The sequence below is a fragment of the Microtus pennsylvanicus genome, chromosome 2, assembly GCF_037038515.1.
Source record: "Microtus pennsylvanicus isolate mMicPen1 chromosome 2, mMicPen1.hap1, whole genome shotgun sequence".
NCBI classification, from domain to species: Eukaryota; Metazoa; Chordata; class Mammalia; order Rodentia; family Cricetidae; genus Microtus; species Microtus pennsylvanicus.
This window is the reverse complement of record NC_134580.1, coordinates 109,176,387-109,196,897: the sequence shown is the minus strand read 5'-3', so window position 1 is coordinate 109,196,897 and position 20,511 is coordinate 109,176,387. Positions and strand designations below refer to the sequence as shown.

At 42.2% G+C, this 20,511-nt stretch overlaps 1 protein-coding gene and 1 long non-coding RNA gene across 4 annotated transcripts in view; one reads left to right on the top strand and one right to left on the bottom strand.

The window, feature by feature from the left end:
* Positions 1-17,465, bottom strand: part of Atrn (attractin) — a 141,528-nt gene extending 124,063 nt beyond the window's left edge. For both annotated transcript variants that reach the window (XM_075962200.1, XM_075962201.1), the window contains exon 1: positions 16,979-17,465. In XM_075962200.1, coding sequence (XP_075818315.1) covers positions 16,979-17,385 — 407 coding nt within the window. In that variant the 5' untranslated portion in view covers positions 17,386-17,465. The remainder of the gene's footprint in view (positions 1-16,978) is intronic.
* Positions 17,466-17,547: 82 nt separating this feature from the next.
* Positions 17,548-19,969, top strand: LOC142845074 (uncharacterized). 2 transcript variants are annotated; one of them, XR_012909800.1, is made up of 4 exons: positions 17,548-17,738; positions 18,164-18,252; positions 19,384-19,684; positions 19,824-19,969. It is a non-coding gene; the product is annotated as an uncharacterized LOC142845074 (long non-coding RNA). The 2 variants fall into 2 exon arrangements; XR_012909799.1 differs by lacking the exon at positions 18,164-18,252.
* The last annotated feature ends 542 nt before the right edge of the window (positions 19,970-20,511 follow it).

Genomic DNA, 20,511 nt, shown 5'->3' with positions numbered 1-20,511 from the left:
AAAGTCTCTAAAATGTTCATAGTCTCTCTAAAATATCCAAAATTTCTCTGAAACTCCAAAATCTCTTTTAAATTTCTTAACTGTAGACTCCTGCAAAATAGAAAATAAGTTACATACTTTCTTATTCCAAGAGGAAAAATCAGGGCGCAGTGACAACCAGCCAAAGCAAACCAAAGTCCACTAGTGTAAATAAAGTTCAGGTCAGACTTCCGAGAATCATGGTCTTCGGGCTCCAAAGGGCTTGTCTCCTAGTCTCAGGCAGGCTCCATCTCATACCCACTGTTGTTCCTGATGGTCGGTTGATCCACGGTACTGGCTTCTCTAAAATGCTGGAGGTATCTGCAACCTGGCTGCACCTTCACCAATACCTCTCTCTTCAGGACTGACCCCACCACATGGTGTACCAAAGCCTTAACTTCTCTCCATGACCCATTCAATCCCAGGGCTTCAACATCAACGGAGACTACACATTCACCAATGGCCTCTCACTGTGCCAAGTAAGCATCAGCTTCTTTCCATGACCTTAATGCCTTCAAAACCAGCACCACCTGGGAGACTCTTACACAAACACCAAGTTTGGCTGTCTGCACGAGGTTCAGCCATGCTGTACTACAAGACTACTGTACCAGAAGACAACAGCCTTAGGGTAACGTGGTCTATATCAGAGAGCTTGTAGAGAGAGAGAGAGAGAGAGAGAGAGAGAGAGAGAGAGAGGGAGGGAGGGAGGGAGGGAGGGAGGGAGGGAGGGAGGGAGGGAGGGAGGGAGGGAGGGAGCCCCCTCCCATGTGGGAGAACTCTGTAGTCCAGGGTGACTATAAAAGGGAGCAAGGGGGAGACAGAGAGGAGATAAATGAACTGAACTGAATTGAATTACTCACACTGGCAACAGTTAGAAATGAAAATGGAATTTTAGGCTCAATGGGTTAAGGCATTTGTTGACAAGTTCGAAAACCTGAGTTCAATCCTCAGGACCCACATGGTGAAAGGAGAGACAAATTCCAAAAACTCTGACTTCCACACACCCACCCAATACACATACATATAAATGTGACTTTTAAATTTAATAAGAAAACAAGAATTTAAAAGACATGATTTACAACCATACCAAAAAAAATGTGAAATACTTTGAGATATATAACACGCCAGCACAGAAAACTCTAAAATCTTATTAGACAAATTAAGGCCGAAATTTTTTTTAAAATCGGGGATGGAAATGTGGCTTAATCCTAGAGGGCCTGTCTAGTCTGCACAGGACCTGGGTTCTATCCTCAGCACAAAAGGGAAAGGGTGTGCTCATGGTTTGAAAGAGCTGGCATTATATAGGATCCCAATTCTCTTCAAACTGAACTACAGGTTAGGTGTACTGCCCTAACCACATTCTCAATATTCCTGACCACAAATGGCCAAGTTGTTTCTAAAATCTGTATGGAAACACCATGAGACAATAAAAAACAAAACATGACTGAAGAAGAAGAATAAAGTGGTAGCTGGAGAGATGGCGCAGCATTAAGAATACTTGCTTCACAATCGTAAGGACCAAACAAGCCAGGCATGCTCACAAAGCTGCAACCTCAGCTCCAAAGGGGGCAGGGAGTCCTGCTTCAAAGGTATAGGCAAAGAGTGATAGAAGAAATACTCCATGCCTTCTTCTGGCCTCCACCCATGTACGTAAGCACTCATACTCACACACAAACATGTACACACTCACACATACAAATCCATATATCCTTCCACACATACATACACACTTACAAAAAGGTATAGCAGTAAACGCCTACAGGCTACATGGAACAATCCAGTCCCAGAAATAAATAAGTAATGGCTGGTTAGATGGCTCATCATGTAAAGACACTTCCCTCCAAGCCTGACAATGCCCAGGACCCAAATGGTGGAAGCAGAAAAGGCAACTCTGGAAAGCTATCCTCTGACCCCAAACATACACAGCACATGCACACACATTCACATACATACAAATGAATGGCTGAACTGCACAGCAGCACCAGTCTACAATTCCACTGAGTGGAAAGACTGAGCTAGGAAGACTCTGTAGGTTCAAGAACTGGAAGATTATCCTAGACAGCACAAGAATTCATCTATAAATAATCAAAATTAAATAATAAAATTCAAATTCTGAATGCTACACTTATCAATTAGATTATTGTAAAGACAACAAAACTACATACCTAGGGATAAACCAACAAATGTCATACAATTTTGAAATATATATCTATTTCAATATATATGTATACATATTGAAATACATGAGCTCTAAATAAATGAATACATAAAATATCCTTCTAAACTGCTTTTTAAACATCTTTTATAAAGAAGACAGGGGATAAAAAGATGGTTCGATGGTTAAGAGTGCATGAAAGTCCAAGCACTCATATAGAATGGCTCACAACTGTCTCTAACTCCAGATCCATTAATTGCCTCTGGTCTCCATGGGCACCTGCATATATATGCAAATAACCACACACATATAATTAAAAATAATAAAACTTGTCAGGTGGTGGTGGTGCATGCCTTTAATCCCAGCACTCAAGAGGCAGAGACTGGAGGATCTATCCAGGGATACACACAGAAACCCTGTCTTAATAATAACAATAATAATTAAAGCTTAGATAAAGACAACAAATTTCCCTGGGCTAATCTCAGTATCGGTTATTGAAATTAGGAGACAAGACGGCTAAGAAGAAGCAAGACAAATTTAAAGTGTTCTATGACAGGGTCTATTTCAAAACTTTGAGGAGAAGAGCACACTAATATACAAATAGAACTGAGAAAAATGCTTACCTTTTATAAGATTCTTTATTATGACTAGGTAAGGGCATCAAAACAATCAACTCACTACATTACAAGTAGACAATCAGAATATGAAAAAGCAAAGATCTCTGCAAGGTTGATACAAAAAGAGGACTCCAAAATATGAAACAAAAAGCATAAGCCATATAGGAAACTGAGCTGAAAATTGAACACAAAGTTGAACTCTCCGTCTGTGCATTGAGCTGTTACAGACCATTTTCTTAATGTGCATGACGCTGTAGGTTCAATTCCTAGCATCACAAAAAAGCAAAAGATGCCATAAAATGTAAGACAAACTAGGAAAATCTGTGCTGATATGATCTCAAAATTATATAAATTTATAATTATCTTTTAAAAACATATTTAAGAAATTATGGGGAGATCTGAAAACATACTACAATGATGCCAGTAATTAAGATAGTGTGATGACATGAAAGAAATAAAAATGGATGAAATATAACTGATAAACTAAAACTAAACCTATTTATTTACAGTAAATTGTTTTGATAAAAACTGCAACATCATTCAATGATAGGGAAACAATCTCATCAACAAATGAGCCCGAACTGTCTACTCACACAGCAAGAAAATAAAGTTGGACCTCATATTATATACAAAAATTAAGTCAAAATGGATCAAGGCCTTAAATCAAAGAGTAAATTCTATAAAACTCTTGAAAAGGATTATAATATAAGTGTCAATCTTCATAATCCTGGATTGAAAAATGGAGTAAAGAGAAATGACTTCTAGTGGACATAGGGCTTCTTTTGCACACAATGAAACGTTCTAGTATTAAATAAGGACAGCTGCGTGACCTATGCGTACACTCAACATCATAGACTTAAACACTTTCAAATAATGAAGTATATGGTATGTGACACTCAAATCAATGAGGCAGAACTGATGATCAGATTATTTCAGGAAATCAAATCAGATTATGGGGCTGAAGAGACGGCTCAGCAGTTAAGAGAGCTTACAGCTGTCAGAGGACATGGGTTTGGTTCCCAGAACACACAGGTGGCTCTATCTATAACTCCAGCTCCTCGGAAATCCAAATCCTCTTCTGAACTCTACAAAGTCTTGCAAGAATGTGGTACACACACATACATACACATAAAATCAAATGAGTATTTTAATGAAGAACCATTATTTTAAAACAGATTACATAAAGGAGTTTAGATGTAATCAATAATTTAAGAAAAAATTCAAGATTTTCAGTCCTAAACAATATATTTAAAAAGTAATATAACAAACTCTTCTCAGAAACTATAATGTACCAGAAATTATATCTTTGCAAGTATATAAATATATTTTTAGAAAAATGATAAGTGCCAACTACACATCAATCTAAAATTAAGCAAGGAAATAAGTTAAAAATTATTTGGAAGGAGTTTTAAAGGTTTGATAATCACTTCCCAGCCCCTCAAAAATAACACAGTTGCAAATTACACACAGGTGCATGAAGCTATGTTAAGAAGGTTAATCAGGAGGCTGGAGAGATAGCTCAGTGGTTAAGAACACTGGTTGCTCTTACAGAGGACCTACGTTTGATTCCCAGCACACATAAGGCAGCTCAGAACTGTCTCTAACTCCAGTTCCAGGGGATCCGATGCCCTCTTTTGGTCTCCACAGACACCAGTTACACACATAGTGCACAGACACACATGCAGACAAAACACCTATACATACAAAATAATTATTTTAAAGGTTGAAAGAATATCTTTAATCCTAGCACCCTAGAGTCAGCAGTAAGTAGAATTTCTGTGAGTTTGAGGCTAGCTAGCCTGGTCTATATATATATATATATATATATATATATATATATATATATATATATATATATATATCAAATACAGGCTAACCAGGACTATACAATGAGACCCTGTCTCAAAAACAAATAAATAATAAAATAAAAATATGATCTTGTTTTTAGAAACAAGGTATTGTATATTAATGTAATAAGTACATATTTTTATTACATGCATATACACACAGAAAAGTGGAAACATACAAGTGAAATAAGCATAGTGTCACATACTAGCTACCTCAGGAAGATGGTAAGAATAGTTATGGAAGGATAATACCAGGTCTTTGATATTTGTAATATTTACTACTTAGAATAATAATATGAAAGAAATTCAGCAATACCTGGAAGTTCACAGATGTTCATTTTGTTAATCTTTTCATCTCTTCTATAGGTTTGAAATACAGGATTGAGGATGTGGCTTTTGTTTGAGTGCTTGCCTAGCATGCCTTGCACCAAATAAAAAGCCAGGCATGATGGCTCTCTTAGTTACTTTTCTATTGCTGTGTTTTAAAACACCATGACTATGGCAACTTATGGAAGAAAGGACTGATTTGAGGCTTATGGTTCCAGAGGGAAAACAGTCCACGAAGCAGTGCAGAGGCCACAGACAACAGGCAGTTGGAGCAGAGAGTTCACATCTCCATTCAAAATCAGGAAGTAGAGAAAGCTAACCTGAAATGGTATGAGTCCTTTGAAACCTCAGAGTCAGCTCCCAGTGATGTGACTTCCTCTAGCAAGAGCATACCTCCTAATACTCGCAAATAGTCATCATGAACCAAGATTTATGAGGGACATCTTGTTCAAAACACCACGGTGACACATCCCTATAATCCCAGCACTAAGAAGGTAGAGAAGCAAGGTCAGAATTCAAAATCCTTGGCTACATAAGACCCTGTCTCAAAACAAAACTCTAAGAACTGGCCCAGCATCAAACATCTGATTACTTTTAAGCAACCAAATACTTATTGCCAATGTTGGTCAGTGTTTCTCAACCAACTAAAGGGCTGTAATGACATTTGTTAAAGAGAAGTATGATGACATTCAAGCACAAGCTATAGAAGACTATTATAAATCAATCTAATTCGAGAAATTTGCCCCATAATCAACTTTGCTAAGCTTTCTGACCACAATCTTTCATAACTTTGTAAAACATCTCTAGTATTAAACAAACCAAAAATAAAGATAAAAAATAAGAACTCCACAAAGTTGTCCTCTGACCTCATGGCATGTGCACATCCATATACATACATCATACACACAATAATAAATGGAATAAAGTAATTTTTAAACAAGAGAAAAATCAAGTGACAATTACAGTTGGCTTGGTCTTTTCATTTATAGGGAAAAGGGAGAAAAAAAACTAAATAGGAAATATGCCATTCTGCAGAAAAATGCTTAAATACTTGGAAACTATCATGTAAGTTAAAGCAAAAAAAAATTCTATGAGGTAATTTTTAAAGCCACTAGAACAGAAAAATTACCTATTTTTAACAGGAGAAACAGAGTCAAATTCATTTGTTTTTCAAGACAAGTCTAAACTCAATATTTTTAGACTAATATTACATTATTTTAGATATAGTATAAATATTAATATATGTTCAATCTCAATAAAATACTTGTGGCACTAGGGATCAAACCCAGGGAGGGCACATGCTATGCGAAAAACATGGCCACTGAGCTTCAGTCCCAGCTCCAGCCCCTTTCCACCTCAAGCTTGAGAGAGAAAATCTCGTGTACACACCCACGTATGCACACACACACTCATGATCCTCTGAAGACATTAGACCTGCCTTGAACTCTTCTGTAGACAGGAAGCCCTTGAACTTGGAACATTTCTACCTTAGGCCCCAAGGAGCTGGGATTATAGATTGGCTTATGCCACCAGGTCAAATTTGATCTTAAATTAAATGTTCATTTTAAATTATCTATGTCTTGTTTTTCTTTACATAATTGAAAGCACATTAAACATGAAAAACATATTTTAAAAGCTAAAAATCAATTTTCTTTTATACTATTACAAACTTTAAAATGTACATTGTAGACTCAGGATGTACTTCAGTGACAGAGTACTTGTCTAAGCATGTATAAGGCCCTAGGTTAAATTTTCAGTACTCCTCCTCACCAAAAAATAAGCCCAGGGGCTGGAGAGATGGCTCAGAGGTTAAGAGCATTGCCTGCTCTTCCAAAGGTTCTGAGTTCAATTCCCAGCAACCACATGGTGACTCACAACCATCTGTAAAGGGGTCTGGTGCCTTCTTCTGGCCTACAGGCGTACACACAGACAGAATATTGTATACATAATAAAATAAATAAATATTAAAAAAAAAGAAAGTTTAGTTCCCAGAATTAAGAAGTGTGGCCTTGTTGGAGGAGGTATGGCACTGAGGGTAGGCTGTGAGGTTTTAATAGCCCATGTCAGTCCCAGCCTTTCTCTCTGCCTCCCCCTTGTGAATCAGATGCAAGCCCTCAGATAATGTTCCAGTGCTATGCCTACCTGCATGCTGCCATCACACTTCCTGCCACGATGGTCATGGGCTCACCCCCTCAAACTATAAGCAAGCCCCCAATTAGATGTTTCCTTTTAGAAGCTTTATTTTACCTTAATTATGGTGTCTCTTCACAGGAATAGAAAAGTAACTAAGACAGGAACATTTTCTCTTATATTTTTGGTTGTGAGCCTAGCCTTTCACAGCTACGTCATCTCTCCAGCCTTAGGAGCATTTTCTCAATTAAGGTTTTCTCTTCCCAGATAACTCTAGTTTGTGTCAAAATGACACAAACTAGTCAGCACAATTATGATCCTTATTAACAAATTACCTTTACAAGATTTATGGTGCATGTCTATTATTATAGTACTACAGGCTGGTCTAGGCTACACACATAGTTCAAGAGCAAGCCTGAGCTACAGAGTAAGGCCATTTCAATTGGGGGAAGGATGTGGTAAAGTGGTAGGCAGGTATGTGGTGATGGGGGGGGGGGGCTGCGGCACACCTTTAATCCCAGCACTCAGAAGGCAGAGGCTTTCTGTGAATCCAAATAGAGCCTGGTCTACATATCAAGGTCAACCAGAACTATATAGTAAGATCCTGTCTCAAAATAACAAAAACACAAAACACGATTACAAAACAGGGGCTGGAGGGACGACACTACAAGAAGGCTCTTGCTAACAGTTCGAACCCAGCACCCACGTAAGATAGCTCAAAACTAGATGCAACTTCAGCTTTAAGGGATCCAACCTCTTCTGACTTCCTTGGGCACCCATGCAGATGTGCACATACTCTTAAACACACAGAAGTAATAATAATAATAATAATGATTTATTATTATTATTAAAACTCAAGGATAATTTTATTTCAGTTTAAAAGAAAAACCACTCAGAGTATAAATCTCAGCAACTTCCCAGAGAAGGACAATGGAGGGAGGAGAAGAAAAGCCGGGCAGAAAAGCCAAGATGGGTGTTGGGGAGTGGGGGATGACAAGATACACAATGGCAGGGAGAGAGGGAGGGAGGAAGGCTTTAAAGGAAAAGTAAGGAAGCCCAAAATGTGGGCAAGCCCAAAGTGTTAGGGAGAGCATGCCTAGAAAAGATGATAATTTAGAAAAGCTGCGGCTGGGTAGACTACTGCCAAAAATAAAATCTTCTTTAAAAAGAATACAAAAAAGACCAAGAGGAATTAAATGAAAATTTCATTCACTTAATAACTACCATATGGTGTTCATTTCAAATTCTAAAATAAAATATGCAATTCATCCATGACTAAAATTAATTTCTATAAATAAAAAATAAAGAATTTTAAACAAGTAAATATGCAGATACAGTCAGACCTAATGTTCACTCAAATTGTAACTTGAAGAAGAGGAAAAAAATCTGAAAACTTGAAGAATTAAAAATTGGAAGGTTAAAATCAAACTATGATCTCAAGTGATAAAAGAAAAGCAGTTATTGCCCCAGTATGGAGGAGTGTGACATCAGCCTCAGAAGGCTGGCCCACACAGATAGAGGAGCGTTCAGGAACAGCCTAAGTCTCAGAAGGAGTGAAGGGGGAAATGGAAAAACGGAAAAAGGAAAAAAAGGAAAGTAATTAAAGAGATATGGTGTTAATAAAATAAGGGGAAAAGTACAAGAAAGCAATACTAAGGAGAAAAAAAAACTAGAAAATGTCAAGTCAATATTCCTGTAAACTTAGGACTAGTTTGAAAGTGTGAGGAAGGGAAAGGGAAAAAGCTACAGTGCAAAAAGACTGAACAGTAGAGAAGCTACAGACAGAAGTTACTTTTGTCAAACTGCATTTGAAAAAAAAATCACATAAAATAGTAAAACTCTAAGTGGAACCCAGTTAGGTCTCAGAGGCTGCTGACTATTCAGACCCAAGCACTTCACACAGTACAACTGCAGCCTCTCTACTGCCGGAAACACGTTCACACTGAAACCAAATTAACATGAAATTTCTATTCAACTACAGCCACTCTGTATTTAAATAAAAACTATTTTGATCATAAATGTACTCTGATTTTCCTATGTATATTTATATTCATGCCTCTATACGTAAGTAAATAAAACTATTTGGCTGTCTTGGGGATCTTTAACAGAAGCTGTCTATGGTAACGTGCTACAGGATTGGGAGCTGAGTAACCTTACTTGGCTAGCCCTCCCTCCCAATCAAACTTTCCATAGCAAAACTTTCCTTTTCTTTTTTTTCCCCCAAGACATTGTTTCTCTGTAGTTTTGGAGCCTGTCCTGGAACTATTTCTTATAGACCAGGCTGGCCTCGAACTCACAGAGACTACCTGCCTTTGCCTCCAGAAAACTGGGATTAAAGGCATGAGCCACCACCACCCGGCAAGCAAAGATTATAAGTGACAAGACATCAACTCTAAAATGTGGTTGCAGTAAGTCTTCTGCCATCCTCCCCCTTCTGGAATTCACCTGGTCTGGGGTGAATTCCTCTCCAAACAGCGGTAACTGTAAAACTCAATATCTGGTCACCAGCAAAAGACGACAAAGGCTCTCCTTCACACACACCCACAGGGAAGAAGTCCCCAGCTGTTCTGAGAGTCCCTTTGATTAGACAGCTTAAATCACATGCCTGTGTTAGTCACTACAGCCAAAAACTGCCCTGCCTTGATGGTGGGTATATCCTCAGTCAAGGACACAATCTAAAGCTGTGGGCTGTTAATAAAAGGCCACAGCAGGGTCACCTTCCATTCTCCCTTCCTTCCAATACACCTCCATCCCCCCACCCTCAGCACACACAAACACTGGCTTCATCAACAATATCCATTTATGTTTCAGTTCCATTAACTGCTGTGGGTTGAACTGTGTCCTACAAGAATGTGTGCTGAATCCCTAACCCTGGTCACCGTGAATGTGACTTTTGGGACTTTGCAGATACAATCAGATTTGGAAAAGGTCAAACATGTACTTCCAGTGTGACTATGCCCATAAGGGAAGAGACTCTGTAACAGTACCATGTAGATTGCCAAGGAATGGCAAAGACTGCTGATACTCCTGAAGCTAAGACAAAGGCATGGAACATACTCTCTCTGGTCTTTAGAGGCAGGCCAGGCATGCACTATTTTTACCTCATTTCAGACATGTAACCTCCAGAACTATGAGGAAATCCGTTGTGATAAGCCAGCAGTGTGCAATACAATAACACACTAGGAAATCAAGGCACTCAATCTGATAACCCATGCTTTTGCCTAAGCAAAAACTCTTGATTCCTTCTGTAAGGTCTTTCTCCCTCGGAGGGTCTAACCACACTCAACCTCTTGGATTTCCCCAAAGTCCTGTTCTCTGGGATGCCTTCCACGAGAGCCCTAAGAAGACCGAGTCTTTCCAACACAACTAGTCCAGGATCATAAACTGCCTGCGTTTCTGTCTTGACATTCTAAGGGCCCATACCCACATCTATCTCCCACTCAGAATTCTGGACTCTCTGAGGGAAGAGCAAGGCCTAATTCTCATCCTATTATTCTCAAGGTAGGGCACAATATCTAACACCTAATAATCATTGATAAAAATAATCTATGAACAGGTTGATGGCACATCTCAAAAGAAGGTAATGCTGTAAGAAGAACTGACTCCTTTTATAAAGGACAAAAATACGCCAGGCATGGTGATAGACACTTTCAATCTCAGCACAACCTATGACCTCAAAACCAGCCTGGTCTACACATAACTGTGTAGACCAGTCAGGGCTATACAGTGATACCCTGTCTCAAAAACTTAAAAAAAAAAATTTAAATTTTAAGGAACTGAAAATAAGATCTGGCATACCCCTATAATCCCAGTACTTGGGAGGTGCAGGCAGGACCAGCAGTTTAAGGCCATCCTAGGCTACACAGGAAGTACAAAGACAGCCTGGAAAAGCCATTTAAAAATTGGGTTAGGGTTTTAACTCAGTAATAGAGAGTTTGCCTGCCAAGGACAAGGGCCTGAGTTCAGCCCCCAGCTCAGTAGTGTGTGTGTTGGGGGACTAACAAAGGGAGGGAGTAACACGGAATTCAACAGAGACCCAAAACAAACCAAAAACCTAAAAGTAGAAAGGTTTGAGTGGGAAAGGGGATGTTTATAAAGGAATGGGACCCTAATGCTCAAGGCCATTCTGCAGATAAGAAGAGTCTTGCTTGGTTCTTTTGTGATCTTATTCATTCACCGAGAAAAGAAGTACTTACGTATGTCACACTGTCCATGTGTGGAGGTCAAAGAAAAACTTTCCAGCACTGGTCCTCTCCTCCACTGTGTGGGTATTGTGGATCAAATTCAGATTGTCTGGCTTGGCTACAAGTCCTTTTACTTCCAAAAGAAAGGCTTTGAAAGAATTATTCTGGCAACCATGGTGGCTAATGCCTAGAATCCTAACACTTGGGAAGTTGAGGCAGGAGGATGACAGTGAATTCAGAACTACTCTGAACTACAGAGTAAGACTGTGCAAAAAGAAGACGGTTTTCTGAGCATAACAATGACACATTTTTAGGAGATTTATAGAGAACACGTGGGATGGTCACAGGTCTGAGGGACCAGTTATTTAGAATGCAGCACAGACAGGTCAGTGACAAGGTGAAGAAGGGTCGGGTGCTCTAGAGAGCAGACAGTCAGAGAGGACAAACTAATAGAACTTTAGACAGGTGACAAGAGCCACAAGTCTACATTTGGGCTTTCCTTGGCTAAAATAGAACTTGCAACTGAAAGGAAGGGAGGGAGGGAGGGAGGGAGGGAGGGAGGGAGGGAGGGGAATTCAATGAGGATATGAAGTTTGTTTGGTGTTAGGCTCAGCTCAGAAGCTGACAGCAAAACATCCCAATAAAGATGCCAGGAAATGACAGACGGTAGAGAGGCTCAGGAGAAACAGAAGACAAAAGATAGTATCAGTTATGTGGCTGATCCTACGAAATAAAGAAGTTGGACAATCTCAGCACCTGAGAGGCCAAACCAGGAGGATTTCTGCAAGTCTGAGACCAGCCTAGACTACATAGCAAGCTGAACCAGGCCAATACCAGACTCACCCCACAAATAATGTACAGGAGAATCTCAGCCCCCAAGCACTCTTCCAAACTCTGAAAACATCGCACTAAACAAGACAGATAAAAAACTAAGTTGGGTCCATGAGCATAAAGTTAGGGCTTCCAGTTAATACCAAGAATTACCTAGTGCATATTACAAAAACACCAAACTTGCCATTTTCTTCCAATTTTATTTTCAGAATTCTCTCTCTCTTGTTAGAAGGGCATTTCTGTCCTCAGACAAGCAGCCAATGATTCTGGCAGATAAGATGCTTTTATGCTATTTTTTCTATTCTAAAAATCTACTTTGTTTCCCCTATTTTTCAAAGACTTTGCTGGAATCAAGACAGTCCTTCCAAAGAATGATCAAAAAGGTAACTGAACTCAAACAAAAGCGAAAGGCCAATTGCTATCACAGACAGCAGGATTTCAGAATCACACAAGGCCTAAGTTCAAATTCCAATTTTACACAACTTCTATGGCCTTGGGAAAGTTATTCAATAGATCTGCAATTTTTGTACTTTGGTGTAGCTCAGTGGTAACACACCTGGCATGTAAAAAGCCTTGAGTTTTATCCACAGCACAGAAAGAGGGAAAAAATAAAACAAAAAACCAAGAATACTTCAGGGTAGGTCAAAGAGCTCAGTAAGTGAAGGTATTTGCCACCTAGCCTGACAACCCAATTTGACCGCCAGAGCCCATGTGGAAAGAGAATCAACTCCATAAAATTGCCTTCTGACCTCTAGACAGGCATGTGCACCCATATATAAATATTCTGCGCTAATACACAAGCAATGCTCTTTTTAAACACCCGCTTCAAACTCAGTTTACCTACCTTTGAAATGGGAATATTAAGAATTAAAAGGGTAATTTCTAAAAGGACATTTTAAAGGCACAATGCTGTGACCATCACTACTGTTACAGTATACACTGACACAAAATAAATGCTAATATATTCTTTAACTCGGCGATAATGTTAGTAAAATTTAACACTTCATTAGTCTACATTTCTTTCAAGTAACAAAAAAGACCTACACAGTCTTCTAACACAGGAGTTACATAAATAAGTCTTCAAACCTGAGCAGCAGGATGGTTCAGGGGTAAGGCACTTGTCACACACACCTTACAGCCTGAGAGCAATCCCCAGAACCTAAGCTGCCTTCTGACCTCCACACAGCAATCTTCTCGGGTAAACTGAGCGTGTACACACACACACACACACACACACACACACACACACACACACACCCGCTGGCACACAAAATTCAAACAGACACCTTGACTTGATGTCATTCTAAACCAGAATGGGAGTAGTGAGAATGTAGCTCAGTAGTAAAGTATTTACCCAGCCCACATGAGGCTCTTGATTCAAGACCCAGCACTACACCGAAAATCAGAATCAAGCCAAAAACATATCCATGGAAGGAAGGAACGAAGGAAGAGCTAAGTTAAACCAGGATACATAATACTGTAATCAAAAGCAACATTTAGTTCTTTACCCATCCTCAATGATGAATCATTCAACTAAAAGACTGTAACTTCCTCCTCCTTTCTGAGTATCTATTTCTTTTTAATTTCTGAGAGAATCTCAAGTAACCCCATGTCACTCTTAAACTGCTATGTAGCTGAAGCTGGCCTTGAACTGTCCCTCCTGCCTCTGCTCCCAAGAGCTGTGATTACAGGTGTGAGACAGACTACTCTCTCACAACATATGTACACATATATTTTAAAAGTAGTTTTAGATTTATTTTATGTGTACCATGCACCAGGCATTACCTAATACCCATGGAGGTGAGAAAGGTCATCAGCCAGGACTTCCAACCACTGAGGCAACTCTCTAGCCCTATTTTTTTTTAAACCAGACTCATAAAGGCCATACTGACCTCAAACTTGCTATGTAGCCCAGATAGCCCAGGCCAACTTTGAATTTCTGATCTTTCTGCTTCTGCTGCCAAAGTTCTGGGTTTACAGGTGTGTGTCACCACTCTTGACTTTTCATTCTTTTAAAACTTCCAGAAGCCGTTTAATAGAATGGTATTGTCAGAGGCAGTCATAATTGTTTGCCCAGCAAAGCGCACTGACAGCAATTAGAACAAGCTCAAAGGGAATGTCTGTAACAGTCACTTACATCTCAGAGTACCTGAGGCATTATCAGGAGTGCCTGCCCTCTGTTTAAAAGGCTCATCTCTGAACTGTTCATGTAGACACTCACAGCCTTTTTTCTCCCTGTCAATCCCTTTTACAGGTAGATGACCCTGACCAACACTTCTATGCCAAGTACATAGCATGAAAGCAGCCCAAACTCAATGTGTATAAAACTAAGCTTATCTCAGCCATCCTGTGGCCCTGTGTCTTGTAAGTTACCACTTACAACCGCACAAAATAAGATCTACTATTTTCCGAAATCTCTCTCTACCATCACTCTCTCTTCCAAGAACAAACCAGTCTAAAACAAAGACCTAATCATTTTATCACTCCAACACCACACAATATCTACCACATCTCCATTACCATTGCCTCTGACCTACACCAACAGTCTCTATCAGCTGCTCGTGACTTCTCACGCCCAGTGTAAACCCGCCTACTCCAAACAATACAGATGAGCCCCCTCGGTACCCAACAGAGTATCCAGATTTTGAGAATTTGAAGATCCCTCCATCCATTGATCTTGGAAGCACTAAAGCCGACTGGCCTTCAAGGCTAATACTGTTCTGGTTCCAATCAATAACTCTATAATAAAAACAGAGTGACCTGTTGGATTCCATCACTCTTGGGTGAATGTTCAAAATTCTAAATCCACTTCCTACCTCTACTTGGCACAGCACAGACCTCTCTGGTCTCCGGTCCCTCTAACCAGTCATGATACCACTCATTCCCCATTTTGGCCTTTCAACATCAGCCCTCAGGAACATCTCAACAGAAAGATGAATCTTAGTCTCACTTTGAAACAAGTTAGCTTCTGTTGCTATCGTTCACCTCCACACTCATGCAAAATTACAAAAGACTGATAACTGGACTTAAAATACAGTTAAAGAACTTTTAAGAATGATTTATTTCAGCCAGGCGGTGATGGAGCACGTCTTTAATCCCAAAGCTCAGGAGGCGGAGGCAGATGGATCTAGACTTCAAGGTTAGCCTGGTCTACAGAGCTAGTTCCAAGACAGCCACAGCTACTCAGAGAAACCCTGTTTCAGTGAGGGGAAAAAAAGATTTATTTTTATTTTGTGTATAAGTGTTTTGCCTGCATGTGTGCCTGGTGTCCTTGGAGGTCAGAAGAAGGTGTACGATTCCCTGAAACTTGAGTTACAAACAGCCATGAGCAACCATGTGGGTGCTGGGAATCAAATCCAGATCCTCTGCAAGAGCAATAAGTGCTCTTAACCACTGAGCCATCTCTCCAGCTCCATTATGGTATTTTTATTCCCAAACTAAAAGATAAGTTCTGCAAGAACAAAATAAGATGAGTCTTGTTTATCACTGTATCTCACAGCCTAAAAGAGAAGCACTTACTTAAGAGGTCATCTTGTCACTGTTCTCTGAGTCCCCTAGAAGACCTGACATTATCAGCCAACAACTTAACATTCCAAACTTCTCCCTCACAACTGTCCTCTGCAGGGGCACCGGCAAAACTCCATCCACCTTCTGGCCTCCACCACTCTGTCTGCATCTTTCTTTCTATCTGGATTCTTTTCACCAGTTGCACATTTGCAAATCCTACTGAACCTCAAATGCCCAAGTTCAAAGTCACTTCCTCCTCCAAATCTTCTCTACTTAATCCTAGCAAGCCACACACTCTCTGCCCCTTCATTTCCGGAGGTGCTCCTGTACCCCTTTCAGGTCTCAGACCAGACAGCACTCACATGAGTGGTTTCTAACGAGCTGGTCAGAATCCTGCTTGTATTCTGTTGATAGCTACTGTCTAAAATTATCTCGCTCATCCCTTTTGCCTATCTTCTTGTCAACTGCCTGTCACCCTTCTGTAGAGCGTACGATCAATGGAAGCAAGAGCCCTATTTGTCATTGTTCACATTTCCTCGCTCTCCCATGTCAGATGGAGAACAGAGTCCACAAATACCTGCCAAAGATACGGACGACTCTAGTTCTTCTAACTTGGGAGTCTGTGTACATAAACTTCCCTTGCTGTATTCCTAACTTCTTGTGAACCACACCAAACTCTGGCAAATCTATCTACTTGTGTGTATTATCAAGAAATCCTGTCACAACAGAAGCAAGTAAGAGATAAATGCTAATTAATTAATAAGTGATCTCTCCAAGAGGTTCTGCCAGGCCAACTCGTAAATGTATGTTAAGGGGAACGCTGGGCTAACAGGAATCTCCTCTCTGGACAGCCCATTCCAATATGCCACCAACAGTGAGGACCCCAAAAACTAGTTTCTTCACTTCCCTTTGAACGTCAAACACTGGTATGTCTATCCTAAAATCTCACAATCCAGCCCTACCCTTCTGTTTCCACCCAACATGTCACTTCCACTACTGTGTTTCTAGGTACTTACATTTCCAATCTCTTGGGATGATAAAGGTAGTACTGACGAACTGGCTTGCTCATCTTCTCCTTTATACCTGGTTTATCCTAAATAGACCGGTTTTCAGGGCCGGCTTTTATATTCTTCAGGACCCAAATCTAACCCACAGCAGCAACAAATGCCTCCAGAGTGTTCCCATTCCTTCTCAGTCTTCCACCACAGTAAGACCCCAAGGCGACAAATGAACGTCCCTCCCAAGAGGCAAGCGACCATCAAACACAGTGGGGCAATCCCTATCCTACCGAGTTCGTGCCCCCCACCTGCCTTGGGCCTGGAACGTCGGACTGGGCCTGCACCCCTCACGCCCCGCACTCACCTGAAGCGGCCCCCGCAGTGTTGGCATTGCTCGCCCACCCAGCCCGCGGGGCAGACGCACTGCCCAGTGCCAGGGTTGCAGCGGCCGCCGTTGACACACGGCCGGTCACATTCCTTGGCCTCGGCTGCGGCCGAGCCTGACACCGCCGCCGCCACCGCCGCGGCCTCGGCCTCCCGGGGCAGCGGCAGCAGCAGTAGCGAAAAGAACAGCGGCAGCAGCAGCGGCGGGGGCAGCGCCCGCGACAGCACCCACGGGAGACACAACCCGGCGGGCGGCCCCGGCCTCCAGGCCCCAGTCGCGGCGCAGAGTCGGTGCTGCCCGACCTTCCTGCCCGCGGGCGCTGCTGTCGCCTCCGTGCTCCCCTTCAGCAGCGCCTCAGTCGCCGCCGCCGCCGCCGCCGCCACCATCTTCCTGGGGCTGAGCCGGCGCCCAGCGAACACATACACACCCCGCACGCCGGCTCTGCTTCGCCTGGCCGTGCTGGGCGGGGCCGAGCGACGGTGGCCCGGCCAGTCCATACCCAGGGCGGGGCTCGGGCTACGCCGCGGGCGGGGGCGGAGCTGGCGTGCGCGATGGGCGGGGCCAGCGCCTCGGTCCTCGGGCTTGCGAAGTGTCAGACCTGACTCAGTCCCAGGGTCTTGGCGCGGCTGAACGCCTCTAGGGTAGCAGAGGGCCTTTTCTTTTCATGTCGCGCCACACCACAAGATAGCCAGTGCCTCCCTATGGCGGCTGCCTGTCTCTGCTACACAAGGTGACTGCGGTAAGTGTTACCCTTGGGATGCCTCCCGCCCATCAGCCGGTTGCCCCAACAACATCTTGGTGAGAGACAGGGCCGAAAAGGCTGCCTAATGGTGTGGTATGTGCTAGCTGCGACCCTGCAAGAAGTAGTCCTGCATCCGAGTTTCTAAAATAGGGATAACGAAATGGCGCGTGTGTTAAGAACCTGGCATTTGAATAACTGTGTAACAAATGGAATGCACACACATCCAGGCCTCCCCTACCAGACCTATGTACACCTTTAATGACAGGGGAGAAGTGTGAGATTGTCTTGTACCCCACGACCTACCCATATTCTCTGAAGAAAGAACAGCCCAGAATTACCTGGAGCACTGCCAGCTTGCATATCAGCTCCAGAGAGAGCCCTTCTTACTAACTTCAGTGCCCCACCCCTCTTTCTCCCAACAGTATAACCTTGTGTGGTCCTCTACCCTGGAATCCACACTGGACCCTTGACTTCACTGAGCCGGCAGAAGAATGTAGTGAAGAGATAATGGGTCAGTTCCAGCTCTGACCTTAACTTTTTGTTGTTTGCTTTGGGTTTTATTTATTTATTTATTTCTGGAGATGCTCCTGCTCTTCCAGCTGGGAAAGATTCACGCAGAGGACAAGTGGAGAGGAAATGCCCCAGGCATTTGAACCTTGTGAGCCCTTCCTAACTGGAAGGTCAGTCATTTCGTGAAGAAGCCATCTGGTTTGTTTTAGCCATCTGTATTAGTCAGGGTTCTCTAAAGGAACAGAACGGATAGAATGAATATATCTATATACACGTTATATTATATTATGTATTAGGTTGATTAGGTTGGCTTACAGGATGCAGTCCTAGGATTCAATAGTGGTTGTCTCACACTAGAGAAGTTGAAAGTCTGGTAGTTGTTCGATCCACAAGCCTGGACTCGGCAGTCCCAATTTGGTGCTGGAGTCCTAGAGGAGTCTTTGAGAGCTGCGTCAGTCTACACTGGAATTCTAAAGAAGTCGGTTCTAATATTGGTGAATTGATGCCTCAGGAACAGGGTAGATAAACTTGCCGCCAAAAGTGAGGGCAAGCAGGCAAAAGCAAAGTTTCCCTCTTCTGTGTCCTGTTATCTCAGCTGCATGAGAGGCGCTGCCCAGATTTAGGGTGAGTCTTCTTGCTTCCGATAATCTGATTAAGACAATTCTTCACAGTTGGGTGGTGATGGCACATACCTTTAATCCCAGCACTAGGGAGGCAAAGGCAGATGGATCTCTGTGAGTGTAAGTCCAGCATGGTCTAAAGAGTGACTTCCTGAACAATAAGGGCTACACAGAGAAACCCTCTGTCTTTAACAACAACAACAACAAAAAGTTCTAGTTGATTCCAGATGCAGTCCAGTTGACAAGATTATTCATTGTGCCTACATTATCTAAAATAGGAACAAATCTGGCCAGGCAGTGGTGGTGCATGCCTTTCATCCCAGATATATCTCTGTGAGTTCGAGGCCAGCCTGGTCTACAGAGCAAGTTCCAGGATAGATAGATACATAGATGGATAAAATAGGAACAAATCTCTTCTACTATGCCTAATCCAGTGATAAACCCTTTGCTATTTCAAGCCTGCTTTAAGGAGGTTAATCAGAACTTTGCCTCTTAACTCTTGGACTGTGCAGAATATACCTGTGCAGATACTTCGGAATTTGGACATCTGTTTCTGGGAAGGAAAGAAAACCTCAAATGCACCTATGGGAGCTTTCTGATTATCCTGAGGGTACAGGAGTCTAAGAACATCTTCTCAGACCCGCCCCAGTGTCAGGCTCAGGTCCTGACCTTCCCCCTCTGGTAGAACTGAAACACACAGCAGCCTCGCTCCAGCTCCAAACACTCGAGCACTGGGCAAGCACTGGACAAGCACTGGGTTCTAGTCTTCACGTTTATCTGTCTCCTCTCCTCTTCCCACCACCACCCCCTGCAGTGTCCTAGGTAAGGCTGTTTGGAAAGCGTTAGAAGGTGTGGCCTTGTTGGATGATGTGTGTCACTGGGAGGCTGGACTCTGAAGTTCCAAAAGCCCATGCCAGGCCCGGTCTCATGTTCTCTCTGTTTTCTCTCTCAGCTCCTGCCTGTGGTCGGGGAAGTAAGTGCTTAGCTTCTGCTCCAGTACCACGTCTGCCTGCCTGCCACCACACTTCCTGCCATGATGATCACGGATTCGCCCTCTGAAACTGTAATTAAGCCCCAATTAAATGCTTGCTTCTATAAGCTGCCTTGGTCATGTTGTTTTTACACAGCAGTGGAACAGTAACTAAGACAGGGCCCATTCTCATTCAAACCGCCACATGACCTGTGAGCAGTGCTTACACAGATGGGTTAATTAATGCCTCTGCCACCTGGATTCTTACTCTCCTGACACTGGATTAGTTTCCAGGAGACCAGGTTATTGTACAGTGAGTTCAGCTACCTTGGGTTTCTCTTGCTTCTCTCTGTATATACTCCCTTGCCTGCTTCTTTCCGCTGTAGGTTGACACACAGGGCTCTTAGTACATCATAATCAACCTTTTCCTTATCATTTTCCAACTTCAGATACTGTGTTTTGTTTTGAGTTTTTTGTTTGTTTGTTTGTTTACTTGCTTTTTGGGAGTTTTTTTGGGGGGGGGTCGAGACAGAATTTTTCTGTTTAGCCTTGGCTGGCCTTGAACTCACAGAGATCCACCTGTCCCTGCCACCAGTACCCAGCCAGATATTGTTAATAACAACAGAAAGTGGACTAAGACAATTAATTCCTCTAAAACTGGAGCCTGAAA